General features: G+C 35.0%; 1 protein-coding gene across 14 annotated transcripts in view; it reads left to right on the plus strand.

Annotated features, from left to right (window-relative positions):
• Positions 1–26717, plus strand: part of MYCBP2 (MYC binding protein 2) — a 204691-nt gene that overhangs the window by 130539 nt on the left and 47435 nt on the right. For 5 of the 14 annotated variants that reach the window (XM_068395507.1, XM_068395508.1, XM_068395511.1 and 2 more), the window contains 7 exons: positions 3066–3182; positions 3946–4086; positions 10145–10219; positions 12354–12578; positions 13491–13623; positions 17672–17797; positions 21153–21314. In XM_068395507.1, the coding sequence (XP_068251608.1) occupies positions 3066–3182; positions 3946–4086; positions 10145–10219; positions 12354–12578; positions 13491–13623; positions 17672–17797; positions 21153–21314 (979 nt within the window). The remainder of the gene's footprint in view (positions 1–3065; positions 3183–3945; positions 4087–10144; positions 10220–12353; positions 12579–13490; positions 13624–17671; positions 17798–21152; positions 21315–26717) is intronic. The other 9 variants (XM_068395510.1, XM_068395513.1, XM_068395509.1 and 6 more) reach the window with 9 other exon arrangements.

Consider the following 26717-nt stretch of genomic DNA (forward strand, 5'->3'; position numbering starts at 1 on the left):
TTACTTCTTTATCTTAATTAAAACTCCCAGTTCCTACTGAGTGAGATTAATCTCACAGAACTTAATGATATCTCCACCCAAGCTGATCATCATATATATTGTTTGCTGTCACCAAAGTGAGAGAGACTCCTGGTCTAAGATGAGATAAATTGCTGGATGGGAGTGCCATCTTTCTTTTCAATTATTAGAGTGGGAATTGAGGTGACTGGTTTATACGTAATAGCTACATGTTGTCAAGTAACAGTCTTCGTAACAGTTAAAAATACTTGACAAAAGTTAGGCCTCTGGTGCTCTGAGGCATTATGTAGTGTTTAATCATCTCCCTGTGTTGTTCTGCTTGCGTGTCTTGTTTCTTGTTCCAAGTTGTAGTCTCTTTGAAAGAGGAGCCATCTTTCTGTCCTGTATATAGTGCCTGTAGAGCCTGCTGCAAAAATACACTAGACCTTTCATGGTAAATCATTTTATCAGTCTTCTTTCTTCTGTGTCGTAACAAATCGCATAACAAACCACATTAGAATAATTCTTTGTGTATGAACATCAGTATTATAAATAATACAGAAAGGTAATTATTGCACCGTGCTCCATGCGTCTGAAACCAAGAATGCAGATTAGACACGTATCAGTCAGAGACAGTCCAATATACCAAATCATGTTTTACTGAGAAAAATGCGTTAGTTGAGCTCTAGAAGCTTCTTCCGCTTCTTTGTCAGCCCTAAATTTCAGATAGTTATAATGAAAGGACACTAACAGCGCGTTCTCAGCGGTGATCTGTTCTCAAGTAGAAACTGCAGAATATTTTCATTGAGGCAGTGGAACATTACAATTTTGTAGTCAAACCTTACTTGAACCACAGGTTGAAAATGGATACTGTATTAGGATTTTGTATTGATTTCTTCATTCTCTGTTATTTGAAGTCAGATGAATATCTGGTTTTCCTGTCCATCCAAATCGGTAAAGGAGATTATCATAGTGATCTCTATTCAGTCTGGAGTATATGACCCATAAGAACTGCTGCCTCCTTATTGGCTGTGAAACTTAGGCTAACTAAGTTGCAGGAAATTCCATTCCACATCCTATTGAGGGAAACATTGTCTTTCAAGCTATGTAATGTAATTCAGGGTAGTTGGAACCGACTAGAAGAAAGCAGTCCTAATTTAGCTGAATTGGAAGGGGAAAGACTGGTACCAGAATGATTGGTCACAAACATGTTTTGACTGTTTCTACTGTCCTCACATGACTGAACAAAAGCATCAATTGCAAAAAAAACACCAAACCCAAAAGCTCTGGGCAAGGGGTGTTTTTTTGCATCCCTTCACAGAAGGTTACCCCCCCTTGTTAAGGTTGCTTTATACTTTACAGCACACCTTTCTGTGCTGTGAAGTGTACCTCTTTTCAGATTCACTGAATAAGAAGGCACAGCAACAAAGCTTTTGAAAACTGCTGTGCCCTGTAAGAGAGATGTACAAGTTAAATTGTTAACGCCTTTCTGCAGTAGTCACTTCTTCTAGTCGGAATCCAGTTTGTGTATGCTCCATGGAAGAACTGACTGTGGAGGTGTTACAGATTTACTGAACTATTGTGCCATAGAGAAATATTCCAAGCAAAGAGGTGCTATATCAGAAAAGACTCAGACAATTAAGTTTTTCATGATGGTCAGAAATGAGCATAAGAGAACTTTTCATCTGTTTTTTGTTATATTGTCTCTCAGTGGATCTGATCCCTAAACAGTTTGTAGTTACAGCTTGAAGTTTTCTATTAACTAGTTAGCTGCTGCAAAGAGGAAAAAATGCTCTTTCCGGGCCTATGCATATCCAAATCTTGAGTGTGAGTTCTTCTTCCTCTAAAGGGAAGTTTTTAATTCAAGTTCTAGACAAGCTGTCATATGATTTTCTGAAGTAACATTTTGGGGTAATAATGCAGGGACCCCTAATTTACAGGGGGCTTGTCTATGTTGAGAAAGCTGTCAGCAGTGATTCAGCCTTATATTTTTACAAGGACCTTGGAAGTCTTAGTTTTGCCTGTTGAGTGGAAATCTGAATCCTTGGAGTAACAGGATTCTTAGTAAGCAAAACCTTCCACGTTTCGGAGTAAGTTACATTTGAAATTCTTTACATGCTTCTGTTTTTTTCTAAAATTAGCCTTAAAATAAATACCATTTCTTAAATTATTTCTATTGGGGGAACAAAAAGAATTCATGCACTTAGCTGTTACCTTTCATTACCTTTTCTTTCCATATCATTCTGTGCTTTATGTTAAGATATTGAGTCCATACTTCAGTTGATACTTTTTTCAGTTTTATGTGTGGAGTTTGAAAATAACCTTCCAAGAAAAAGGTTTTGTACCACATGCATAAAATATATGCACTTCTTAAAACCAGAGACCAAAAGGATGACTTAACATTTGTTCTCTGTGGGACAGGTGCCTGAAAATGTGTTTGAATGGTGAAAAATGATAGTGAATAACAACTGGGAGATTTTGGGGGCTGTAGTAAATCAAACTAGTAACAAGGAGCATCTGATTTAACCTTCCTGTGAAAAAGGGAGAAACTATTGAAATAGCTATTTGAAAAATAAAATATAGAAGATCTCTTTTTCTATTTTTAAATGGCTATTTAAACTCTTTAGCTAAGGAAAATATCCAAATTTTGGCCAAAAAGCTGAACAGAATGTTATGGTAGCACAAATGAGAACCGGTAATTACAGGTTGATCAGTTACTAGAAAGACTGAATTTGAAAAGGCAAAACCCTTGAAACTTGCAAGAATAAATAAAATGGAGAAGGAGGGCAGTTAAAAGAATCGGAAGCTTGTACTGGATATTGTGATGTATAACAGGGATCTTTGCAAGACTGTCAATCCACTTATAGGGTTTTTTTGAGCATTTTCATTTTATTGGTTATAGTAAAAAAGTTATACACAGCAGCCATGGGAAACTAGCAACAAACTGTAACTCTAAGACTGCCATCTCGTCACTAGCATTTCAGAATCTGTTAAAACTATTTCCTTTTACTCTTTGAGAGCTCTGTTTCAATTTTTTCTTCCTTACTGTCTTCCTTTGCTTCTCTTAGGTTCGCAAATTTGTGGCCAAGGACAGTGCAGGGCTTCGTATCCGTAGCCACCCTTCCCTTCAGAGTGAGCAAATAGGCATAGTGAAAGTCAATGGATCCATCACTTTCATTGACGAGGTAATTAAAAAGACATTTCTCTTGAAAATTGGGCTAAGATGTAAAGTTAATTCATGCAAATAATGGTTTTTTTATGTTTAGATGTTGACATATACAACTTAAGAACGTAAGGGTATAAATTGCAAAAATCTAAATATTTACTAATTTAGTTTTTCAAGCTGTCATTTCCTTTTAATTTACTTACTTGAAAACCTATGTAACAAACTTTTGAGACTGTGATATGAGGAAACAAAATCCTAGAGTTCATCTTTTACATCTCTAAGGATTTAGCTGTTCATGACTTACTATTTCAACTCTACACAAAAATTCAGATGTAGGTGTCATTTTCATTACATCTTTCACACTTCTGAAAGATCACTAGTGTGTTAGACTACTATGCATGTATTTTTCTTACAATATAACTTCATATACAAGGAATATTTTTGCAATTTACTAAGTTATATCAGCAGTGGAAAAATGGAAAGTGGGGAGCTTATGAAGGCTTGGCTTTCTCTCCTCTTTTCTCTGAAAGCAACTCTTACTATTGCATGATCTGATTTAAATTTATCTTCGCACCTTGCCTTCTAAAAAGATATGCCTCCCATTGCTTTGAAATTCTAATTTTGTTGATACTCCTCTCTACCTCTTCTTACATTCTATCAGCATAGTGAAGATCATTACTTCCTTGCTACTTTTGTCTGTTTGTCTGAAATCTGTTAATCCTTACTAGCTACGGAACAGTTACAGGAGGGCATGGCTCGTTTTTGTTGCTTGTTTCCCATAGATCCACAATGATGATGGTGTTTGGCTGAGGCTGAATGATGAGACAATAAAGAAGTATGTTCCTAACATGAATGGTTACACTGAAGCCTGGTGTCTCTCTTTTAACCAACATCTTGGCAAGAGCCTTCTGGTACCTGTTGACGTAAGTAAAAGGTGCCTTTGAAAAATATTCAAAAGTACACTCTATCCTCATTACAAGACTTTCTTTAATTAAGGCTGCAAATGAGTCCTGAGGTAAACAATATTTACATTACCAAATACTACCTTATATGTGTTTGCATTTTTGAGGGCTATTGTGTAATGAGGGTGGAGTGTAGAAAGGAACGAGGCTTTTCACATTGAAGCCTCTTCTCCTAGAAGAGAAACAAATGTGCAAAGACCACTGTAACTGTACGAAAGTCTAATCATCTTAGATTGTGGTCTGCATCAGGTGTTTCTGATGCATGATGTCATTGTCCATAAAGTGGCCCACTGATGCCATGATTTCAGAAGAGGCTTGCAGACTGCAGTGAATCAATGTAACTGAGACTTTTAAAAAAAAAAAAAAAAAAATTGAAAAGTTCTTTAGGCTCAGTTGGGTTTTGTGTATATTTTTTTGTGAGTTTTACACCTGAATCCTTGAGTTATCAATTATTAGCAAATCAAAGAATCCCAGAGCATCAAGACTGAGTAAAAAATTTAATTTATAATAAGACTAAGCGTAATTTATCTGGATAACTTCAATGGTGATCACCGTCACTACAATTCAAAGGTTACACCTTTTCTGTAAACAAGATACAGTTTAAAAAAAAACCAGAAAAAATATGGAAAGAAATATATTAGCTAAACCAATGTTTCTCAAAAAAATTATGAGTGCAAGCCTTTCTGGCTCTTCTGGTTTTGTGCATTCCTCAGAGTGGGCAGTACCTTGTTTTCTTCAGGGCAGAATGTGAGAACCAGTTCTAATTGTGAATACAATTAGATTAGATTTGATTTGTGCTTTTATACGAGTGAGCTGCTGCTGCAGTTGAAGACAGTTAACAAATATTTGGCCAAATCAAACACCTGCAGCCAGTAATGTCACCCTGTTCATGTTTTCCACTCCTAGAAGAACTGAGATATTCCCAGTTCCAGTGAAACTGGGCTGTTTGCGTGTAGCTAAATCAGGCAATTCATAAATCCCCTGTGGCTGCAGCCCGTGTTCTGACAAACAGTATTATATGATGTGACCAGATCTTCCTATTCACCTTCTTGTCTATAAATTATTTGTTGATATAATTCTATTTGAAGATTTCTTTCAATTAAATCCATATTTTGGGAAGTACTTTGGGAAGCAAATTATTTCTGTCATCAGTCACTCGAACACTGTGACAACAGGCGTATTTGTCTAGTTTGTTGTAGAATATATGAAAACTGAAAAAATTAAGCTTTGCTTAAAATCTTGCTCATGTTTTTGGCCTTAGAAATTGATACTAATTAGAAAATAGCTGTAGTATATTTTCACAAAACATTAATGTTTGTATGCAGCAGGATTGTAAGCCTGGATGGGTATTTTTTTAGATTTTTATTTCTTTTTTTCTATTACTAATTCTTTTTTACTTGCTGAGGGGAAAAGTTTTGAGCTCAATAGTAATGTACATGGTTCGCAAGAACTTACTGATTGGTACATTTCAAATGGCTCTAGTACACACTTAACTTCTAGAGAAGAACATACCCTGTGCTCTCTGAGAAGAGCTTGAAAGGAGATGGCTGTCATAAATAAACTGAGCACTCAACCTTGATAATATAATCTTGATAATTCAAATTTCATTTGAATAAGTAGGTCGAATACAATGAAATGTGAAAAACGGCATTTAATTATCATACACTTCACTCTAGATGCTTCTGTAAAGCTCAGATAAAATGTTATAGATCTCTTTTTCTTGAACAGCACTGTGAATTAGTTTTGATACCATCTGGAGTATTAGGAGTTGTAGATATTACTGATTTTTTTTTTTTTTTAACTAACCAGTTATATTACATCCTTAATGGCACAAGGTAAAAGTTGCATGCTTTCTTGGCTTGTTATCAGTAAGCAGCCAGTGGTCAACATAGAAAAAGTCTTACAAAAGCAACTATTATAACAATGTAGCTGTGTATAATAAGAGATGTGTTTTGAGCAAATTTCAGATGGAAGGTTTCTTTGCATCTCTAATATTTTCAAATTCTTGAGAGGACTTAGCATGTCCTGAAGGTATTTAATTTCATTATGACCATATTTAAGCATTAAGATTTGTTGGTTTGATTCATAATAATAAGAGGAAAAAGGAAAAAAAAGTTCTCTAACATTTTCTTTCTTTCTTTCTTAAAAGGCCACGAAACAAAAGCCAAGTTTCAGTGGCTTACTTTTGAATGCCTTAGTCTTTAATGCATGCTATTATGGCATTATGCACCACACAACTTGATGAAATTCAATAAACTCTTTTGTTAGGTCCTGATATTTGTAATTCAGCTTAAAACTCTTTTTCGTGCTAAATCTTGATGACATAAAGTGTTACTCCTTTCTTGGTAGAAAGTTTTGAAATAAAATCTCGTTTAAGGTGATGACTGAGTTGAGAATATTCAAAAATATGTCTGTTTTTCTCTAAGGTGTCTGAGAAAAGAACTTTATAAAGTTATCAGATTTGATCATGCAGTCTTCTAGGGGTGAATGACTCATGTGGCAAAAGATGTTCAATTAAGCAATAAATGCTACAGGTTCTGTAGATGAAATTGTGAAATAATCCATATCTGTTTATCCTTTTCTGTTGATTCGGGTAACTGAATGACACGATGAGCAGAATGTAGTAAAAAAAAATCTGTTAATATACAAGATTTTTGGAATCCAAAGCTGTTCTACCAGTATCAGTTTCAGAAGAAGGAAGCAGACTGGAAGAAGTCTCTCATGTGACTGAAAATACAAATTGAAAATCAAGTGGCTGCATTAGTCATTGTATTCCCTGTTCAAATGAATGTCACATTACTACTTTTAGACTCAGTTTTTATTCAACAAATGAGTGTGCACACTTGGCAACTCTGATTACATTACTTTGTCACATTTAAGCATACAGGCTTTTTCTAACCATCCCTTAAGTAAATAAAATCTCTCAGTACATTTTGTAACATATATTTATGGTATATTTTTTAGAGAAAGCTTGAATCCTTCTATTTCATCACTGTATTAATAGAACAGTGAACAAAGAAAAAAAGTAGAATTTTTCAGCAGTGTTAATGTCAGCCTCTTTTCCTCCTGACATACATATTGTATTTACATTTTATGTTTCTTTGTAGACATTAACCATGTATTTTATGATAAAGCAAATACTGAGTATCTTAGATGTCCTAAATACACTGTTTCTGCATATTTTGATCAGAGCTATTCTATTTAAAGAGAAATGATCACAGGAAAGCAGAGATCCATTGTAGTTGCAAAACTATTTATTTGAGCCGTGGTCATTTACCATCTTAAGAAAAGCTGTATTGTCAAATCCTTTCATGAGGAGCTGCTGTGTAGCCATTGATCTAAAATTGAGCATCCAATCCATTGTAGGTAGTATGATTATGAGACTGTGGATTTAATAGATGGTCATTTTGGGTAAGAGTATGAGTTTTAACAGATTGCCATTTTGGATAAGCTGCTTCCTTCCCTGGTAGTTACTTTTCTTCTGTCTTGTGACATTCAGTTAACTGTTTTTGGAAAAAATACTTGTTAAGTTCCTTACACGGACAGCTATGTATTCATGCTTACACACAGTACTTAGTGGAAAGGTACATACAGCATAAAACAGTACACACTAGGAATAAAAAGAATTTTATCTTGGTTAAGCTCTGGAACTTGACTTTTTAAAAATCATATTCTAAATGTGTTCTTGTTACTTGGTTTTAAATGTCAAACTTTATTATAAGGAATATTGTACCCTTCTGCCTAGTTATATTATTACATTCCCCAACCACCATATGCAAGCAGGATTGAGAAACTGCAAGTTTTTCAAACCATTATTGCAATGGAAGAAAGAACCAAAATCAGTATGTAGACTACAGTGTTTGATCACAGAACCTCAGAAACCTGAATGTTCTGTGAAAATGTTGAAGGACATTCACAAGAGATTTCTACCATCATTTTAGGCATGATGGAAAGCAATTGAGAGTAAGACTGTGTTGGGTAAAATGTCAAGATAGTTGTTTAAGATAAGCCTTAGCTTTGAAAAATAGTGTTAATTGAGATTTTAAATGCTTCTTGATAGTCTGCTAATTTTTGGTGGCAAAATGAAGTAATTTATATTTAATTTTTTTATTTCTGGAACTTAAACTTTATTGGAAAAAAGTATGAAGATTTTGGGAAATTATTTTTATTTTTTGGAAGGGAAAGCTTGAAAGGGAAAAATGAACTAAATCTACAGAAAATAGCGTAAGGACTAAATATAAAGTTTGTATGTATTCATCTAAACTGGTGTACAGTGTGCTAATAGCCAGGAAGCTCTAAAGCTCCCAGAGCAAAGGAGAGCTTCTAGTTTGATTTTCTCAGTGTTGCTAAGCCAGCATGGTCCCACTTGACTGCTGTTGATTTCTTTTATATGTTTTACACATACAGCTTTATAACATACAAAAATAGATCTTTGAAATATACTTAAATATTTTAGGTATGGATAGTCCACGTTTCTCTGTACAGTACAATTCCATCACAAAATATGAGGTATGCTGCAAAGTAATAGAATTAGTCCGTTAAACTGCGTTGTATGCCTATGAAGTACAGTCCCATTAGGCAAATGTATGCTTTTTACAGTTGTCATAATTTGACATATAATGCCTTTACTCTCCCAATCTTACTATTTAACACCCTTCCCACCTTTCCCAATGCCCCAGAACATATCTCACTAGTGCACTGGTACCTCTTTCAATTTTAGGTAGAGGTACTAAATTCTAAAGAAATGCTGGTGGTTGACAGTTTCCCTGTTTTTGTCAAAATTGTAAATCATTTGCATTACTGAAACTTGATGTAAGCAGAAGTTTTGCAAACAGCATATAGCTAGGCGATTTGCTTCTATTGTGAGATAGAAGCATGGATTTACTTACTTCTAACATGCTAATGTATTTTCAAGCAATACAGAGGAGGCATGCCAAGAGTGTTTTGTACTTTTTTCTGCTTAAAGAGATTCATTGCCTTTTCTTTACCTACTGTTAAATTTTAATGTGACTGCTGTCCAGGGATTTCACTTGGTTCCCCTATCAGAATGGGGATAGGAAATAAAATTTTGATACCTCTGTTCATGTAGGTAGAATGGTGGCTGTACCAAAGGGATTGTGTCATAAATAACTGATTATTAATACTACTGTTTATGTACCATTAATTCTTTCATTTGATGGGAACAGTAAAAATTTCTTTGAAATTAGTAGAACCCAGCTTATGGAGAAAATACAGCTCCATTTTCATGTTTTCCAGGGAGTAAAAAATGCTGTCCTAGCTGTTCTGTGGGAGGAAAAAATATACAGAACAGCAGTGCTCCTTTCTATAGTACAGGCAATTGGCTATAAAATTAGCGAACTCTCTCTGGCAACTCCATTTGGTTAACGGTAATTCATAATAAACTAGTAAATGCGTTGTATATTTTATAAAGCTAATGAAATCTTAGTGATCATTCTCCTTACAGCACTCTGAAATTTTTGGCTCTGTTAAAGAGTGCAATTTTGATGTGCAAACTGATGAAATCATTCTGTGCAAGTGAATTGCTTTCAACAATAGTGAGCTTAGCCTTCTGAATCTTTCAGTTCTGACTTGGTGACTAAAAAAAAGTCCATGTGCACTTGTCCTGCAATAATTGAAATTATCTTTCAGAACAGCAGACTGTTTTCCTATAAAACTGTGGTTTGTGGTGGGACCAACTACTGTTTCGTTGTAAGAGTGTGGGATTTTTCTGTGCACAATGTCTGGCTCTTAATTTCAGTAAATGGCATGACACACTACATCCATTTTGAGCTTTTGACACACTAAACTGTTTTTGTTTAATGGATGATTTGCCATGGTGAGCAATGGACTCAGGTGACTTGATTAGGATAACAAAACTTTCCCCTTTTGCAAAACATTCTACCAGTAAATTTACCTGGGGAGAAAATTTGCATTATAGTACCTTGAGCTTCTTCCTCCAATGTTTCTGTGTTCCCATTTCTTTGTTGATATGTCTTTTTTTTTAAACTTTGTTGCTCAGAATGTCTTTAATGCTAGCCAAGGAGTAAGGGATTTGGACTTTTTTTCATGGACTTCCAAAGCTTTACCCCCTAAGGTGAGTTAAACGACAGGAACAGTCACACTGTATCTCGTGTTTTCAGATTGTACCTTATGACTCAACATTACGCTAAATATCCTTTGAAGTCTGTTTTACTTCAAATTATTTTTACAGGAAATAGCAGATTTGCATAGAATGCTGTATCTGTGTCTATTCCTTTAGGATGAGAGAAAAAATACCAGGGCAGATTATTGAATTTTCATTAATTCATAAGTAGCACTCTCTTTTTTTAATGACCCAAATTAGAAATTCAGAGGATGGCCTAGTAACATAATAAAGGCTTTAATTTTCTTTCTGTTATTGGAGGGTACACAGTAAGTTGGAGCATTTAATAAGATAGTTGCAGGAGTAAAGCCACAAATATTTAATAAATACTCAGCCCATTCTTAATCTTTTTTTTAAATTATACAATCATAGGAACAAATTAGGTTATGTACAGTTAAGAAGTTTAAATTACCTACAGAAGTGCTTGTCTAAATCTCTTTGAAGCCCCATAGTGATTTTGAGATAGTTTTTTTCATATGAACTTTGTAATGAACATGACAGTCAGTGTTGTACATATTGTTTTAGAGATTTAAAAACTTGTTTTTCCACTGAATGTTTTTCCTCAAAATAGCAAACTTCTTTATTACTATATCAAGATCTAGACAATGTTTAAACTGTCTAAAACATACAGATTTTTTTTTGCCTTGAACCAGTTTACTTCAGCTTGCATTAACTTGCTTTGAAAGTTACGTATTTACAGAACAGATTCCTTTTTCTGTAAAGGCTTCTTGGAAAGACTGCTGTATTAGCCTGGACATAGGGCACAGACTTCCATACCAAAAAGCTGAAAATACGATAATTAAAGAGATCAGAGGAAATTGCATTAGTTAAAAAGGAAATAACATAAGCAGTAGTTTGGTTTAAAACTGATAAAAGAAAGTATTCGTTTACATAGCGGGAAGTGAACTTCTGGAAGGTGTAGTTACTTTCTGCCTCCGCAATCTTCTGTATCAGCACATTCAGAAGAAATTAAACAAATTTATAGAAATTAGGTTCATAAATAAACACTAAGGAAAATAAGGTATACCCTCTAACATCCATACTAAAAAAATTTTAAATGCTGTTGGTGTATAAGGGACAGACCACTAATAGACTTGTATCCTACTTCTAAAGAGCATCTCCTGGTGCCATTGCTGAGCATATTATACTGGACTAAGTGAACCACTGGCTTCATCCCATAGGGCATTACTTAGTTCTTAACTTTCAGGTGTTCTTTTAAAAGCACCTATGACTTGCATTGTAAGCATAGTAGAGCTCGCTCCTGCTTCTCACTTGCATTCTTCTGATATAAATGTGTGTTACTTTACTCCTGTCCCTCATATTTTTCTGTACAGTAGCCTTTTTATTAAGCTATGGCTGGCTGAAAAAAATCTATGCTAATATTTCTCTTCTTTGAGTAAGTACCAATTTTTCTTGGTAGGAAACTCAAAAAGTGTTTTCTCATTTCAGATTTGGGTATATGCTTCATCTGTAATTGGTAGCAGATGAAATAAATTTGCAGGCCATTTTTATTGTCACAGTGAAAATAATAAATATGCACTAATATTTATATGTGCATTTAAGAATCTATGGTGTTGCTGTTACTCTTTGTCTTAATTTTACTTTTGCTCTAAATTAAAAGTGTATTCTAAATGTGAAATCAAAAAAGAAGCCTATCATTTGGAAAGAGATATTATTCAAATTCCCTTTACGTATCCCCAGACTTTTTCACAAAATTTCACAAATACAGCAGGAGTGTGTATCCCGATAAATGTCAGCATGAGAACAAGGTTTAGTGAAAGTGATTAGAGTAAATAATTTGTCTCTAATTGTAGATATGAGATATTCCTTTTATAAAAATGGTCTACTTTTATACCACTTCTGTTTCAAGAGTAATATGGTGACTTTTAATTTAATCTGCAATTTACTAGTAGTTAGTTGTTTATCATTGCACACTAAAATTAGCAATGTAACTAGTATCTCTTTTAGGTTTGAAATTTAGCTCTTGTAGTCTTGAAATAAGTATTTCTTATCTAAAGAGTTCAAAGGTATTATTAATAGGTTTTATTCTGTTCTGTTTTGTTCTGCCTTTTTTTTAATTTCTCAGGAATCTAGGTCTAATACTGATGATTTTTTCAAAGACCTAAATTCACACTGCCCACAGGAAGCAATGATGCAAGAACAAGATATGCCATTCCTTCGAGGTGGACCTGGAGTGTACAAGGTAGTGAAGACTGGCCCATCAGGTCACAACATCAGAAGCTGCCCTAACCTTAGAGGTATCCCAATTGGAATGTTAGTTCTGGGAAACAAAGTCAAGGCAGTGGGCGAGGTATGGATCCTTGTAGCTTCAGTTCATGTCTTCATAGATACCAGTATATAACAGTAGTAAACGCAACAAAAGAATCTGCCCCTGTACAGGTTTGCTTTTCCAACCTTCTTGATAAATACTAACCTTTGAACTTGGTTTATATTATAAATACCAATGTGATTATGTCTTTTTGCCTTTTAGATGTGTGCGTTGATTGGAATAATGTTAAAATTTTACTGCAGTTACATATGCTTGCTTATATATTTCTGTTACAGTATTCCTTACAAAATTATGTTTCTTGTTCTACTTTTTTGTCGTATTCTTTGAAGGAATTTTGTTTCACTGAAAAAATATTTTTCTAGGACCTAACCAATTAACAAATTATTCTATTGCTCTGTATGGATTGTATTCATTTGTTCAGTTGCTGAACTGTTGGTACTGTTCCCAGTTGTCCAACTGTGGTATTTTATGGTTAAGAAGGGCTTAAGGATGAAGTGTGTCATGCTATTTCCTAAACATAATGTCAGGAACAAAATTAGTGCTTGTACAAACTTTTCATATATAACTCGGTATTATAATTCTACTGTTGCAGCCACCAATAAAAGTATGTGTTTTGGTGAATATCTCCTTCAAGTTTTTATTTAGGCTTGTTTGGATGTTCTGAAGTTGTGGTGTTGGTGTTTTGCTTCTTCTGAACATAAACAGATCTAAGATTTTTTGAAATACTTCTAACTGTAAATGTACCGTAGTTTTGATCCTTCAGTCTGCCTCAGCCTGTGGCCTTAATTTAAGAAACATTTTTTTTTAATATTGGCTTTGTAATATAAAGATTGGAATGAGTATGTTTTTCAGATACTATAATAAGTTGCTGAATCATGCTATTGAATTATCTGAAAAGTCAATAAATTGTGCTTTTTTATTTGTGTGCATCAGGTGACTAATTCAGAAGGTACGTGGGTGCAAATGGATAAGAACAGCATGGTAGAGTTCTGTGAAAGTGATGAAGGCGAGGCATGGTCATTAGCTAGAGACAGAGGTGGAAACCAGTACCTCCGACACGAAGATGGCAAGTTGTTTTGTTTTGCTTTTTAAATTAACTTAGAAAAAATTAAGCAATCTAAACAGGACAAATAAATAAAGGAGGAGAACTGAGTTTTAAACAGGTATAACATTAATTTACGCTTTTTCGTTTGAGTTGCTTTACACAGTTGGACTTCAAAGTTGTTCATAAACATTCTTTAAATGTTTTTTAAAAGAACAGTTAAAATATTTTCCCGTTTTCTTCTGTACCAGTTACAGATCATAATTTTAACCGTCCTTCTTTTAGCTGTGGGGATAATTTTTAAATAAGTAATTGTGGATTTTTATTACCTTTCTTGGGTCTATTTTGTGTCTGTGAAAAGCAGAGCAGAATGAATTATTTTATGTTCCTTTTGATTTTGTTAATTTGTTAATTCTGTCACACAGTATCCTGTTAAAAACCTGTTAACATGTTTTTTAACACTGTATTTAAAATTAACAGTGAATTAGTTAATTATTTTGGTTAGCAAAGTATGATTGCATTCTCTTAAAATGAAGAATTTCTGTCTTGATAATTCATGCTGAGATTGGATAAGACCTAGAAAATAATAAAATAAAACAAACAAAATGTTAGTACACAAAGCTTTTTATTGCTTCCCCCTCTCCCCAATCATCCTTCTTCTTGATCTCCCTCCAAACAGGCTATCATTACTCATCTAAAATATCTTTCTTTCACCCTGAATGCTTCATATGAATACTTTGAGGTATTCTGAAAATGTCATTTCTTTAACAGTCCCAGCCCATCTGGATGAGTTCTCCTGTGCAAGATTATGGGCTACTTATATTCCCTTAAAAGATGAAGCAAGGAGTGATCTGTCAGTATTTATACTTCTGGAGGAGATCATCCATCCAACCTCCCTGTCAGTGCAGATTCAGCTAGATCAGGTTGCTCAGGCCCTTGTCTAGTCAAGTTCTAAGTATTTCCAGCCTCTCTGGACAACCTGTACCAGTATTTGACTCACCTTCATGGTGAAAAATTTTCCTAATACCTAATCACAGTTTCCCATGCTGCAGCTTCTGTTTATTGTCTCTTGTCCTATCGCTGTGAACCTCTGAGATGAGTCTGGCTTCATCTTCCGTGAACCCTTCAATTAGGTGGTTGAAGGGAGCAGTAAGATCTCACCTTAGCTTTCTCTTTTTAAGACTGAACAAACACAGATCTCTCAGCGTCTTCTTAGATGTTGTGTGCTCTACTGCCCTGACTGTCTTGGTGGCCTCCACTGAATTAATTTCAGTTTGCCTTCTCAGGGGGAGCCTGAGATGAGACACAGCACCCCACCTCTCCAGTGTGTCCCTCGTGTCTTTCCAATGTCTAGTCAAAATTACTATGGGTCTTCATTAGCATGATTTTGTTACAGGTATTCTCAGAGAGAAACATTTAAGGTTCTTCCGTTGATCATAAAATTTTGGTAGAGTTCCCTAGAGGCTGGTTTGTTTTAACTCACTTGAAGAGTTAGTTGCTTCAAGCCTGCTTTTTTTTTTCTTCAATATATATTTCTCTGTTTTCTGAATAAATCTGGTCATTTTCAGTTTATAATCTTTCCACTCAGTTTATCGGATCTAATGCCTCCGTTTTCCGAAAGATATCTTAATGAAAATCTTCTATCTCAGCAGTCATGTTCTGCTTGTGGTTTTAGGTAGTACTTATTGTCAGCCTCTCATTTGTTCATTATAACAGACTCTTTGCCCTTTTCCTGGTTTCGACATTTTGTGTTGAAAATTATTTCACACCAAGATACTCTGATAATTATCATCACATTACCATATTAAAACAAAGTAATACCTTGCTAATACGTAAGTATTTGTTGTAGGCTGTTGCTACTTGACTTTAAGGTATTAAAACGTTCTGCAAAGAAGGGGAATAACCAGGAGTTTTTCATAAAATATATAAATTGTGGAAAAAAAAGTGTTTACTTAATACTTAGCACAATATCTTTTTTGAAGTCATAGATTCTTCATTTTTAGTTATGTCTGATAATGTCTTTGTAAATGGGAACAATACCTTACTGTTGAAAGCACACGTCTGCAATAATAGGGTCATTAACTTCATCATTTTCTATCCTAATATGAGGCTGTTTTCTTTTCCAGTAGAAAATCATTTCTCTGAAGTTAATAAATTAAGCAGTGTGCAAAAATTTCCATTCAAGAGTACTTATTTTAAGGAATAGATAAAACCTGCATTTAATACTTGACAGTATTTTGCATACATTAAATAGTGATCTCCAGCTTCAATAATTTATTTATCACTTCATCCTTTCTATACAGAAAATGATTTTATAAGGTATATCTGTGCTTTAAGACAAAATTCCCAAATTTGGAAGAATTTAAACAAGACCCTTGTTTGAAGGTCTCTATTCAATTTATTGATATTGATATACTGTTACTGAAGGATGTCTTCAAGTATATTGGTGTTCTCACAGAAGGACAGAAATGCAAGCTCCCAGCTTTGAGGACAAAACTCTGTAGTAGCATTTTTACAGTCCAGTGCATTGGGATACCATCTTAGAAACTTTCTGATGCAAGTGCTGTGCCTCGACACGCCTGGTTTTATTCTTTTCTAGATGAGTGTCTGTTTTTAAAAGTAGGGTGAAGATAGATGTCTCTTGTGCATCTGACTAAAGCAGTATAAGTAGTTATTGGTGCAATTACTAAAATATTTTAATCTATTCTATGTTCCTAGTCCATCTCAGTACCAAGTAAAGCTAATGAGCTTAAGCCACATCTGAAAATTATTTAAACTAACTGTTTTTATTTGCCATGAAATTAATTAGGAATACTCTCTGTCATCAGTTTCAATCCTTTTGCTGGAGGGAAATAATTAGCATTTGGAGGAGCTCCAACTAGATTTGCAACTGTCTATATTTTTATCCATTTATAATACCATCTTTCAGATTGCTTTTGTATTTTCATTCTTTAATACAATGATAATGAAATTCTCAGAAAGAAGTAGGATTTGTCAGAGACAGAGCAAAAGTAACATTAAATGCCCAGGTCTGTAGGCAGATATCCAGATACTTTAGCTGAAACACTATAGCAAGTTCTAGAGTCACCTGTAATTCAGAAAATTCTAGATTCTTTCTTTTTTAAACTGAGTTTAAATTTCCAACCTTCTCCATGATTTTTTTTTTCTTTAAATTTGAGAATGTGTGTTATATAAAAGTTCATATCTGAAATGCAGTTTTGGACTGAAATGCAATTTTCTAAAAATGGCTCTTGGAAGAGTTGTGATTTTTTTTTTTTTTTTTTTTAATTAAATCCACATTAATTTTAGTACGTTTACAAAAGGAAAAGTTGTAAACTGTTTCAAGTTGCCAACCTGAGCTTTTAACTGGCATTTAGAAGATTTCATGTGAATTATTTCTTATAGATCATCACTTGGAATGGTATTTCTGATGACATTAAGCCAGTAATGTCTCCCTAAATCTAAATAGTCAAGTGGATTCTGTGTCTTATTTATCTTGGCTCTTTAGTTATTATGGGCATTCTGAAAGACCACAGGCTGGTTTTAGTTGGAGGTCTTTTTAGTACCGTGCAGAAAGCAAAACTGTAGTACTTAGTATCAGATATGAATAAAAGTGTCAGGGGAAAAAATGTTTTATGTCCCGTGAACTATTAAGGGGGTAGCCAGTATTAAGAGCTTATTGGCTCTGAGTTTGTCACTCTGAAAACTATCTTTTCTCCACACTGTTTTTTCAAACTAATTTAATGATTGTTGTCCACGGAATAAACATTGAATGATGTGATGTTACTGAAAACAAAGTGTCAAGCCTGTTCCTAGGTGGCATGTGATGGCAAAGCTGGCAGCAACTCAGTCACATATAAGACAGTCTGCATGTATTAAGTCTTCTGTCTTTTTATTTTTAGAGCATGAGCTCTAAAGAAGAGATGCATTTCTCGTTCTGAAGAGAATTTAGTAGAGTGATAGAGTGCTACCTGTGGAAAAAAAAAATATCGCTCCTTTGCTTTGTGACTCTTCCCAATGTAAAGCAGTTACTAAGAAGGTCTAATTCTGAAGTGTTGTGTTTTTTTTACAGAGCAAGTCCTTCTAGATCAAAACGTTCAGACTCCTCCCCCAAGTCCTTTTTCAATACAAGCTTTCAGTAAGGGGACAAGCTGTAGTAATGGACAGGGGTTTGATTATGGCCTCGGAAATAACAAAGGTATGTTTTTACACTCACGTTTTAAAAAATTATGTTTTTCTTAACGTTGCTTATATTTTTGTTACTCATGTCCTACTCTTTTAGGCACCATCAGATGTTCTCCAAAAGACATAAGCAGCAGTGCAATGAATTGCAAGGTGTTTTACAAAACATGTAGTTAATGTTGTAACTGCTCTTTTCTCTGCTTTAATTTCACTCAATCTAAATACCGTTTATAAAAAGGATCATCAAAGATTTGTAAGTTACAATTGAGGCTTTCTATAGCAGTAGGCAGAAAACTGTAATGCAGAAATGAAAAACAGTTACTTGTAAAACAAAAAATGAAAATTATTGGATTTAGAAAGCATGGGGTTTAAAATGATCAGGAACTTTTGTAAACACTTCTCGCTTGTCTTGACATTTTTAAAGTGTCTTTAATGAGCTGACAAGATAAAAGATACCATTTGAGATTTAAGTTTTAAAACTGAAGTTACCTTTCAGTCACAGAGATACTAGTTACTAATGCTGGGAAATAAATAAAACCTTGTTAATTTTGCTGAAATAAAATAATTGTTTCTTTTACCCATGGTTTATTTCATTGGCAAGATGTAAATATGTATAAGACCTCACAATAAACTCAAACTGCATGCCTTCTGTTCATTGATTAGATCTAGAATATTTAATAATATAGAAGGGACTTCTGCTGAGGCAGATGTCCTTTTAAAATACTACTGAAACACAGAGCTTTGTTATTCTACTCTTACATCGCTGTAGTCTGTCTATGCCACTATGAACATGGGCCTAAGGTGTGCTGTGGTTTTTTTAACACCAGCGTACGTTCTTAATGGTCTCCTATATAAAATAACTTGATTTAAGACTTGTTTTAAAGGAGAACAGATGAAGGAATAATTATTCCTAAATGTTCTAGTCTGTTATTTTCATAACAGGAAATAGTTTTATATAATTTCACAGTGTTTTACTGCATAAAGAAGCAGTTCATACTTGTCTATGCATTGCTATAGGAAACCCTTTTTTTGGACAAAGGCTAGAAAAGTTGAAGTGTTTTCCTTTTGTTTATAGGGCTTTTTATGCAGAACTGTTTTTCCCAGTTCAGCCGTACTCATTGCAAAGTAATGGTTGAATCACCAAAGTGAAAGTGTTTAGGATGTTCAGCTTGTGAGGCAGTATTACAGCTTGTCTCTCAATGTCAACTGCGTAACAGTGCGAAAGTATTATCTATTCTTTTTCTGCAGAAGCGTATTCGGAAAAGGTTTTTTTTCCTGTGTTGTCCAAAGATAAAATCTTGGAGATCAATGTGCTATGCTAACAGGCATCCTAGTTTCTGAAGACATTGTGATTCTTTTTACTGTATCCTATCTTAAACAATTTCTAAGGTGTTTCTTTGGGATATTACAGTTACAGAAAGTTTGGAAGCTACTCCTGGCATTGAATTTCATATCATTTTATAGGCATTATTCTCTCGACATACCCTGAGGCTGTGGTGTTTAGTGTGAACAACTCAGCTAGATGGTTTTATTCATTCCATGTGCTGTAATTCCTTCTGAATTGCCCGAGAGTGGAGAGTTGTTGGCAAATATATTGAGAGAAGAATGATATTACTTTCCCAAAAATAGAATTCTTCAGCTGTATCATTACTTTATATACAGTCTTTTTGCATTCTTAGGTCTAAGAAGCTTTGAGGTTTTTGGAAACTAAAAAACTGAAGGCAGAGGCATGATCTGTTAGGGGAATTTCTGAATGAAGCAGTTCTTTTGGAGGTGCTTGTTTGTCAAAAGAACTTCTGTAGGGCTGCACTAATTTCAATGAAAATTCGGTCACCATCTGTGAGCGTTTCAGACTGCTTCTCAAATGTAAAGATCCCTATGTAATAGGTCTGTATTTACAGTATCACCTGCGAGGCAGAAGACATAACTCCCACAATCACTCTGTTTGATTTAGCTATGTCTTCTCTATTCCAGCCTTCTACATTGCAGGCAAGTCTTGAATATTCCTCATGAATGGCCCTATTCCACTCCATATTTAATTATTGTGGGCAGATTACTTTCAACCTCTTCTCAGATGTTCTTCCTTTTAAGACAATTAGTCATTTTAGCAAATATGCCTGTCGTATTTAAGAATAATAGTGCTTTTACAGACATGTCAATTGCTTCTGGGTTATTAAGGTAGGAACGATTCCTGCCCAAGGACTGATTCCAATATTTTTTAGGTATACTACTTCCAAAACAGTGGAATAAAATTGATGTATTGATACCTGTAGATTATTATTTAGAAAGGAGTTCCAGCTAGTTTCTGGTATTTTTTTGTTCTCTCAATTTTGAAACCAAAATACCAAGAAAATAAATGCAAAATTTAATTTTGGAGTTCTTAGGTAGTACAGGGTTCCCTACACCCATTGGTCTTTCTCTAATTCCATGAAAAGATAATTGATAATCACCCAAAAATGGTGTAGATTCAGTGACTTGTAAATTCTAGATTAGCAGCTATTTTTTTTACTAGGGTTTCTAGAATACTGTCAAAATGATATGAATTTGCAGAATAAAGTGATGCTGTTAGGATTTGGTTGGTGATGGTTCAAATCTGAGATGCTCTCAAACTTTTGGTGTCGCCCAGCTCATATTACTAAGTATACTTCAAGTTATAACATGGTGTGATAAACTCTCCCTTCTTACCGTAGGCTTCATGTATTTCTAATGCTCACATAGAGCTTTTTGAGAATTGGCATTCAGAAATTAAGACTCTGGTTTTAACATGCTAGTTTTTTGAAGGCCTTCATTTGCCTCATGACAAATGTATGTAGCTCTTCAGAAAACCAGTTCCAGTTCTTAAGTGGTACTTTTTTTTTAATTATCTTCAGTCTGATCTTGAAAAACAGCCTGAGAGAGTACTTTTAAAGATATTTGCAAAAATGAGCAAATATTCACCAAAGCCTTGGCACAGAAATACATTTGCCAAAGCCTAATTACATGTTATCTTTCCCTTCTCATCAGTTTTTCTAATCTTTTTCTGCATGTTCTGTTGCATGTGATTGTAAATGCTAGGGTTTTCTGTTTTTTCTTTGGCTGCTCTTCATTTTTTAGCAAGGCGAATATAAATCTCTATTTTGAAATGTTTTAAATAATTGCAGTAAAATATCCATGATTCTTAAAAACCCTGCTTGTACTTTTCAGTAATTTTATTGCCATGCATGGGGTGAGATTTTTATGTTTAGCCACAACCAGAGTTGTATGTGGCTAAATAAGATTTATGAGCTTTCTCTATTATCATCATTTAAACTTTAATTGAGCACCATTTTACTCTGCCTTTCTGGAGGATGACAAGTAACAGGTTGTAGTTTTGACTGTTTTGCCCACTACAGGTGACCAACTGAGTGCCATACTGAATTCCATTCAGTCACGGCCAAATCTCCCAGCTCCTTCCATCTTTGATCAAGCTGCAAAACCTCCCTCTTCCCTAGTCCACAGTCCATTTGTGTTCGGACAGCCCCTTTCCTTCCAGCAGCCTCAGCCACAGCTTCAGAGTAAGTTTGTCAGCCTTACCTGCCTCATCAGTCCATTTCTGCAGCTTTGACATTGCTGTTCTCAGTTGCTTACCAGCTACTAATCATCCCTCAGTGCACCTTTCTGGTTTTGTTTTGTTGAGTTTTTCATGATTCAGAAGCATGTGAGGTAATGCTCCTAAAGAAGTATACTTGTTCAACTTTAATTTCTGTATTGACAATATTTTGCTTTTGTATATGTTCTGCAGTGTAGATAAGTCATGAAAGCACATTTGCAATATTGTATGCAACTCTGGGTTTATAATTAAGATAAATATTTTATTTGGTACAAAATGTTGATAATTCTTTTAACATCAAAAATGGACTGCAGTAAATTCATAGTTACTAAATTTTCTTACCTCCTAAATTCCGCTTTTTGTTGTCACTCCTAACTTCAGGGATGTAGCTGGACAGTGGGAACAACTTGGCACTACTCATAAGTCTTCTGTTGGGTGCTCATAGCATTGGTATGGACATGAAAGTTTGCACATGAAGGTGAATAGCAGTTAATGTGATTACTGATGGGAGGACAGGAAACTGTTTAGTTTTTGATTAATGAAAAATAAAAGCTCAGCATTCATGATGGATAGCAGATATCTCAGTAAATACTTCCTCGTATACGGAACAGGTTTAGCATGGATCACAGGAATATTAGTCTTCTCCTATGTCCCATAAATTGTCCTTCAGAAGTGCCTCTGACTGTCAGTCAGTTCAGTCTCTATGGCTATGCAGTCCTGGATCTATCCAGCTCAGCTTATTGAAGTGGCAGTGAAGTGCTTCATGTGAGAACTAGATTAAAATCTCTAATTCTCTTTTACAGACTATCAGAAATACTCTGACAGTAATCTTCTGTACTCATGCTGGACTTAAACCAATGTCCTGAAAGCAGAATATTCCAAAACCTATTTAGATAAAACAGCTGTTTTTGCCAGTGGCATCAGCTCACTGTCATTGAGAATTTGTCAATTGTATATTCTTTCCCATCACTTTTAGTTTTCTTCCTTTGTTCAGAGTAGTGAAGTCAGAGTTTATTCTCCAACTTTGCATCAAAAGTAACCTTGTGTTATTTCAAACTTCAGATGATTTGTCCTTTAGCATTTAGATCTGTATTGTATGAAAAGAAAAGCTGTCAATGTTTTTTTATTGGCCGCCCAACAAGATCTTACTGAATGGATTTGCTTATCCAACAGATGTAGATAAACTGTATTCAGTAAGCTACATCCATGGTTTGTGTTTTAATAAGGATCCCTGATTCAAAAGGAAGCCTTTTTTGTCAGATAGGAGGAGCACTGGTAGTCTACCAAATAAAATAATAATGGAACTGGAAAAATTTTTCATGTTTGTGTCTGATTTGAGATCTTAGCTTACTATAAGATCTCAACTGATGCGGTTATTTGCCCTTCCAGCAGGGCAAAAATCATCAACCACAACTGGTATACTGTTGCACTGTGATTTGATACAAGGACTTTCTTCCAAACAGGTTATTATCTAATTTAAGATTTGATGCAAATAATGTAAATTTTGCATAAAGGAGAGAAATATTAACATTTTTGGTTTTGCTATCAAAATTTAAGAATTATATGAGGGAATATTTCCTGTTCGAACTTACTTAGTCTTTTGCAAATTTGTTAATCCTCCATTTACAAGTTCATCCAAATTCAGAATATTGTCAGGAAAGCCTGTAAGACTATATTCATGTACTTGTTCATTTAATCATCAAGGAAATCATCAGAGATATTTGAAACTTAAATAAGACCCTCTAGCTTAAACATTTTATTTTAAGCAATTATTCTGTTATTACTATATTTCTTGAAACTTTACATATTAGAAAGTAATGGATTAATTTGCAATATAAGATTAATCAGAATAGAAAGGCACATATGCAATAAAAATATTTAGACATAAAAAGTTCTATTTGGGTCAAATTCTGATGGGTGTTTTGTAATCTGTGTTCAACACTGATGCAGCTATAACAGAACTGTAACAGAAACTCTTTTTAAGTGTGCAGTTTTCATTCATTATTTCCAAAGCATTTTATAGCCTCCTGTTATCAAACATGTAATTAAAAATTAAATCCATGAAACAATGTATCCTAAGGTTCCATATCAAGTCACTTGGATTTTTGCCCTAGACCTGCTTAGTTTTAGTTTCACGTAATGTGCTCTGTCCTTAAGTGCTTCCTGCAGTAAAGTTAGATCTAAAAATTAAAATGAATGTTTGTAGTCAATAACTGCTATATTTAAGGGACTAATCATAGTCTAATAGTTGAAAGAAGTTGTGCCAGCCTAGATTTCCATGGCTGCAGAGGTTATATACTAAATAGAAGTTTTGATTGAAAGTATGGTTAAATAGTTTAGTCTGCCGCTTATATTTTCTGTTCTTCCTCAGCTATCTGTCCTCCTGGGGAGAAATTTTATTTGGAAGGATGATTCTGAGGAATGTTAGGATCATGCTGAATGTCCTCTAGAATTATTTCCTTAATTTAGGTTTTTAAAATAGGAAGAAAAATGTTGGTCTGATTATAAAACATACTCTGTGTCAGAGACAGATTGTAGTTTTTCTTTAGAAGTGTTTGTCGCTAGCTGTTCTTTCTGAGGAATGGTTTCTGTGCCTTGGGGTTTGATTTGGTTTCCAAATTCATTTAGGGAAAGGGCTTGTCACAACCTCTTATCTTCTGATACAGTGTCTAGTTATTTTTTTGTGGAAATGCTACAGTTTTGGACAACCACTTCCTCAGATATAATTCTTGAAAAAAGGAGAAGTGGCTCTTACTCTTTTGACATCATAGGTAAACTAACAAGAGTCCTGTGTGTTTTGTCAACGAATTCGTTACAGAAGGTATATTATAAAAAAGAAGGGGGAACTGTGTTACTCAGTTTTGTGTTACTTGCTAGAACTCTATGAAGGGCTGATTGTTCTGTCCTACTTAATTCCCTTAATAATTTTCACACGTGGTCACACAAGGGAAAAAAGCTGAGACATTGTTTTCTTTTTCACAGGGACGGACAAAATAAAGATTCTCTTGTCATGTATTTTAGTTCCTTGTCAGTCTTTTATGCAACTGAAAGTCCAAAAAGCTAGAAGAGATGGCATAACCTCCCTGGAGTTCAGGAACAGCTGTATTGGCGTGGAATCTTAGCAAGGATTTTTTTCCAGAAAGAGCACAAGTTTATGTATTTTTCTTCCTTGATTATTTCAACAAAACAGTCTGTAATTACTCCACCCTGAGTATGTTTACTTCTGAGAAGTTTGTAAGATCATCAGTAACAGATCTGCTCAGGACTGCAGCCTCCCATAGCTGCAAAATTATTACTGGTTGCTTGATTTGTCTTTGAACTTCGTGAAGAGCACAGAATACTCAAATTTCTGCTTGGATTCTGAGTATAGGTGACGTGTGGAAACCTAGAGGATCAAGGAAGATCTTGTTTCTCAACCTTCAGCAATGTGTGCTGGGTCATAAAACTCCTTAGACGTGACAAGTCAGGGAGGCAGGATCTTGCTATGCTGTCCAGCGTCAGTTATCAAAATTTCACAATTGGCTGTTAAACTCTGAACTTGGGTAGGGAAGTTTGAGGCCTTGCAGTCACCAACATTAGACGTTTATACCATGTTTCCTCACATCTGAGTTGCTATTGCAAATGAGAACAGATTTATAGGTTGAAGAGGCTTTGGACCTCCCTTGTTAGCCTCATTTGTTAACGTTCTCTCTCTTCCACTGCAGCCCTGGCAGCTCACTGAGCACAGCTACTGCTGCCTGATGCATCTCAGTCCAGGCAGTAGCTGCAGTGCCGAGCTGCTCTTCAGTATGTTCATAGTGTCCTGCCAGGCTGCTTCCTTGCCAATCCATGCTGCAGAGCTGCAATCCAGCATATGGTCCCACAGTATATGATCAGCCCCTACCATTCATGTCAGGAGTTCCTTGTCCCTTTAGTATTGTGCTGCTGCTTTCTTTTTCGTTTTGTTCCTTTCCTTTCTAGGTGCTAGTTACAGAGCATTTAGAACAACTGGCTTTGCCTGCAGTGCTTCTATCCATGTTTCCTAAACTGTGGAGGGAAGCAGAAAAGACCAGCACCCATACAGAGCACATAACTCTTCTCTGTAGTGTTTCAGTACAATGAAGGGAGAGGATATTCTTAACCAAGCACACTGATCTCTTCCATATTATGCTGAAATGACTTAATTGTCATGCGAAGCAGAGAGTATTGGTTTCACTGTTTTTTTCAGATGCTGCTTATTGCCAAAGCATCGTTCGTGAAAATTTGAGCTAATAAATTAAGTGGTTTCATACCCTAGGCTTTACAATCTGATAATCAAACATATGTATGAAGCAAATATTTCTCCAGGTCAATCCAAAACCATCCCTGGGGAACTGGTATGGTAAAGTTTGGAGGAAGAGCACAAATTGTGTCAAGCTTTATTTCAGAAATAAATTTGGCTTATCGCATCTTCAAAAATTGTAGTTACAAATTATAAAATTATAGAATAGTTTTTATCTACCCTTCTAGCACAGGAATACCTCTTTCATTTAATAAACTTAAGTGGCTCAAGTGTCGGTGCTCCAAACCCTACCTTTGGGTAATGAACTAATATTTTTCTAATGATACTGCATTTCAGCTTTTGCTTTCATTCACTCACTCATGCCACTACTATAACAGTACCTAATACTTTTCTTCCTTTTTAATATATAATATTCAAACGTTTGACTTCAGTATATTCTTTTACTTACGAAAAGAAAAAAGAGTCTTTGTCTGACTGTCACTATGGCATTTGGCATATTCAAGATGTGAAAAAAGATACATTGGTTGCAGTACTTGAGGAAATTCAGCTAACAGCCGTATAGTAGTTTCCATGTCAGTAACAGAAGCGAAAGAGGAATGCATTCTTTTTGCTTAGGCAAAAGGGCAAAAGCAGGTCAGTGTTTTCCTTCATCATCATTCAGAAAAGCAGTGGCATTTCAGAAGAAACTTTAACTTTAATCTCTGCTCTCCAGAGACATTTTACCAGTCTGTTTTAGAGTTTAAAAAAGACCAATGTGGACTACTTGGTGGTATGTCATGCCTCCTGGATTGGCTTACCACTGTTTCCTCAGAGGAAGGCGAGGCATGGCTGTTAGAAGACTGCATCCTGCCATAGGACTTGAACTGCATCTTATGTCTCCATATTGCGTAGCTTTTCAAGATAGAGCTATTTCCATGTTGAAGGAAAGAATGTGACTGAAGATAAGCTGTCACGTTCGAATGTGATGTGAGACAGAGCTTGCCTACGTGTCTTTGAGGTCTTCACCCCACTTTGGGGGTGATTAAAAAAGCAGGAATCCTGACCAAAAAGCTGGTCTCTGTGACTGACCACTTATCCTAGACAGGCATACATTGTTTGCTAAGGCAG

Source organism: Nyctibius grandis, chromosome 2 (genome assembly GCF_013368605.1).
Source record: "Nyctibius grandis isolate bNycGra1 chromosome 2, bNycGra1.pri, whole genome shotgun sequence".
Lineage (NCBI taxonomy): Eukaryota > Metazoa > Chordata > Aves > Nyctibiiformes > Nyctibiidae > Nyctibius > Nyctibius grandis.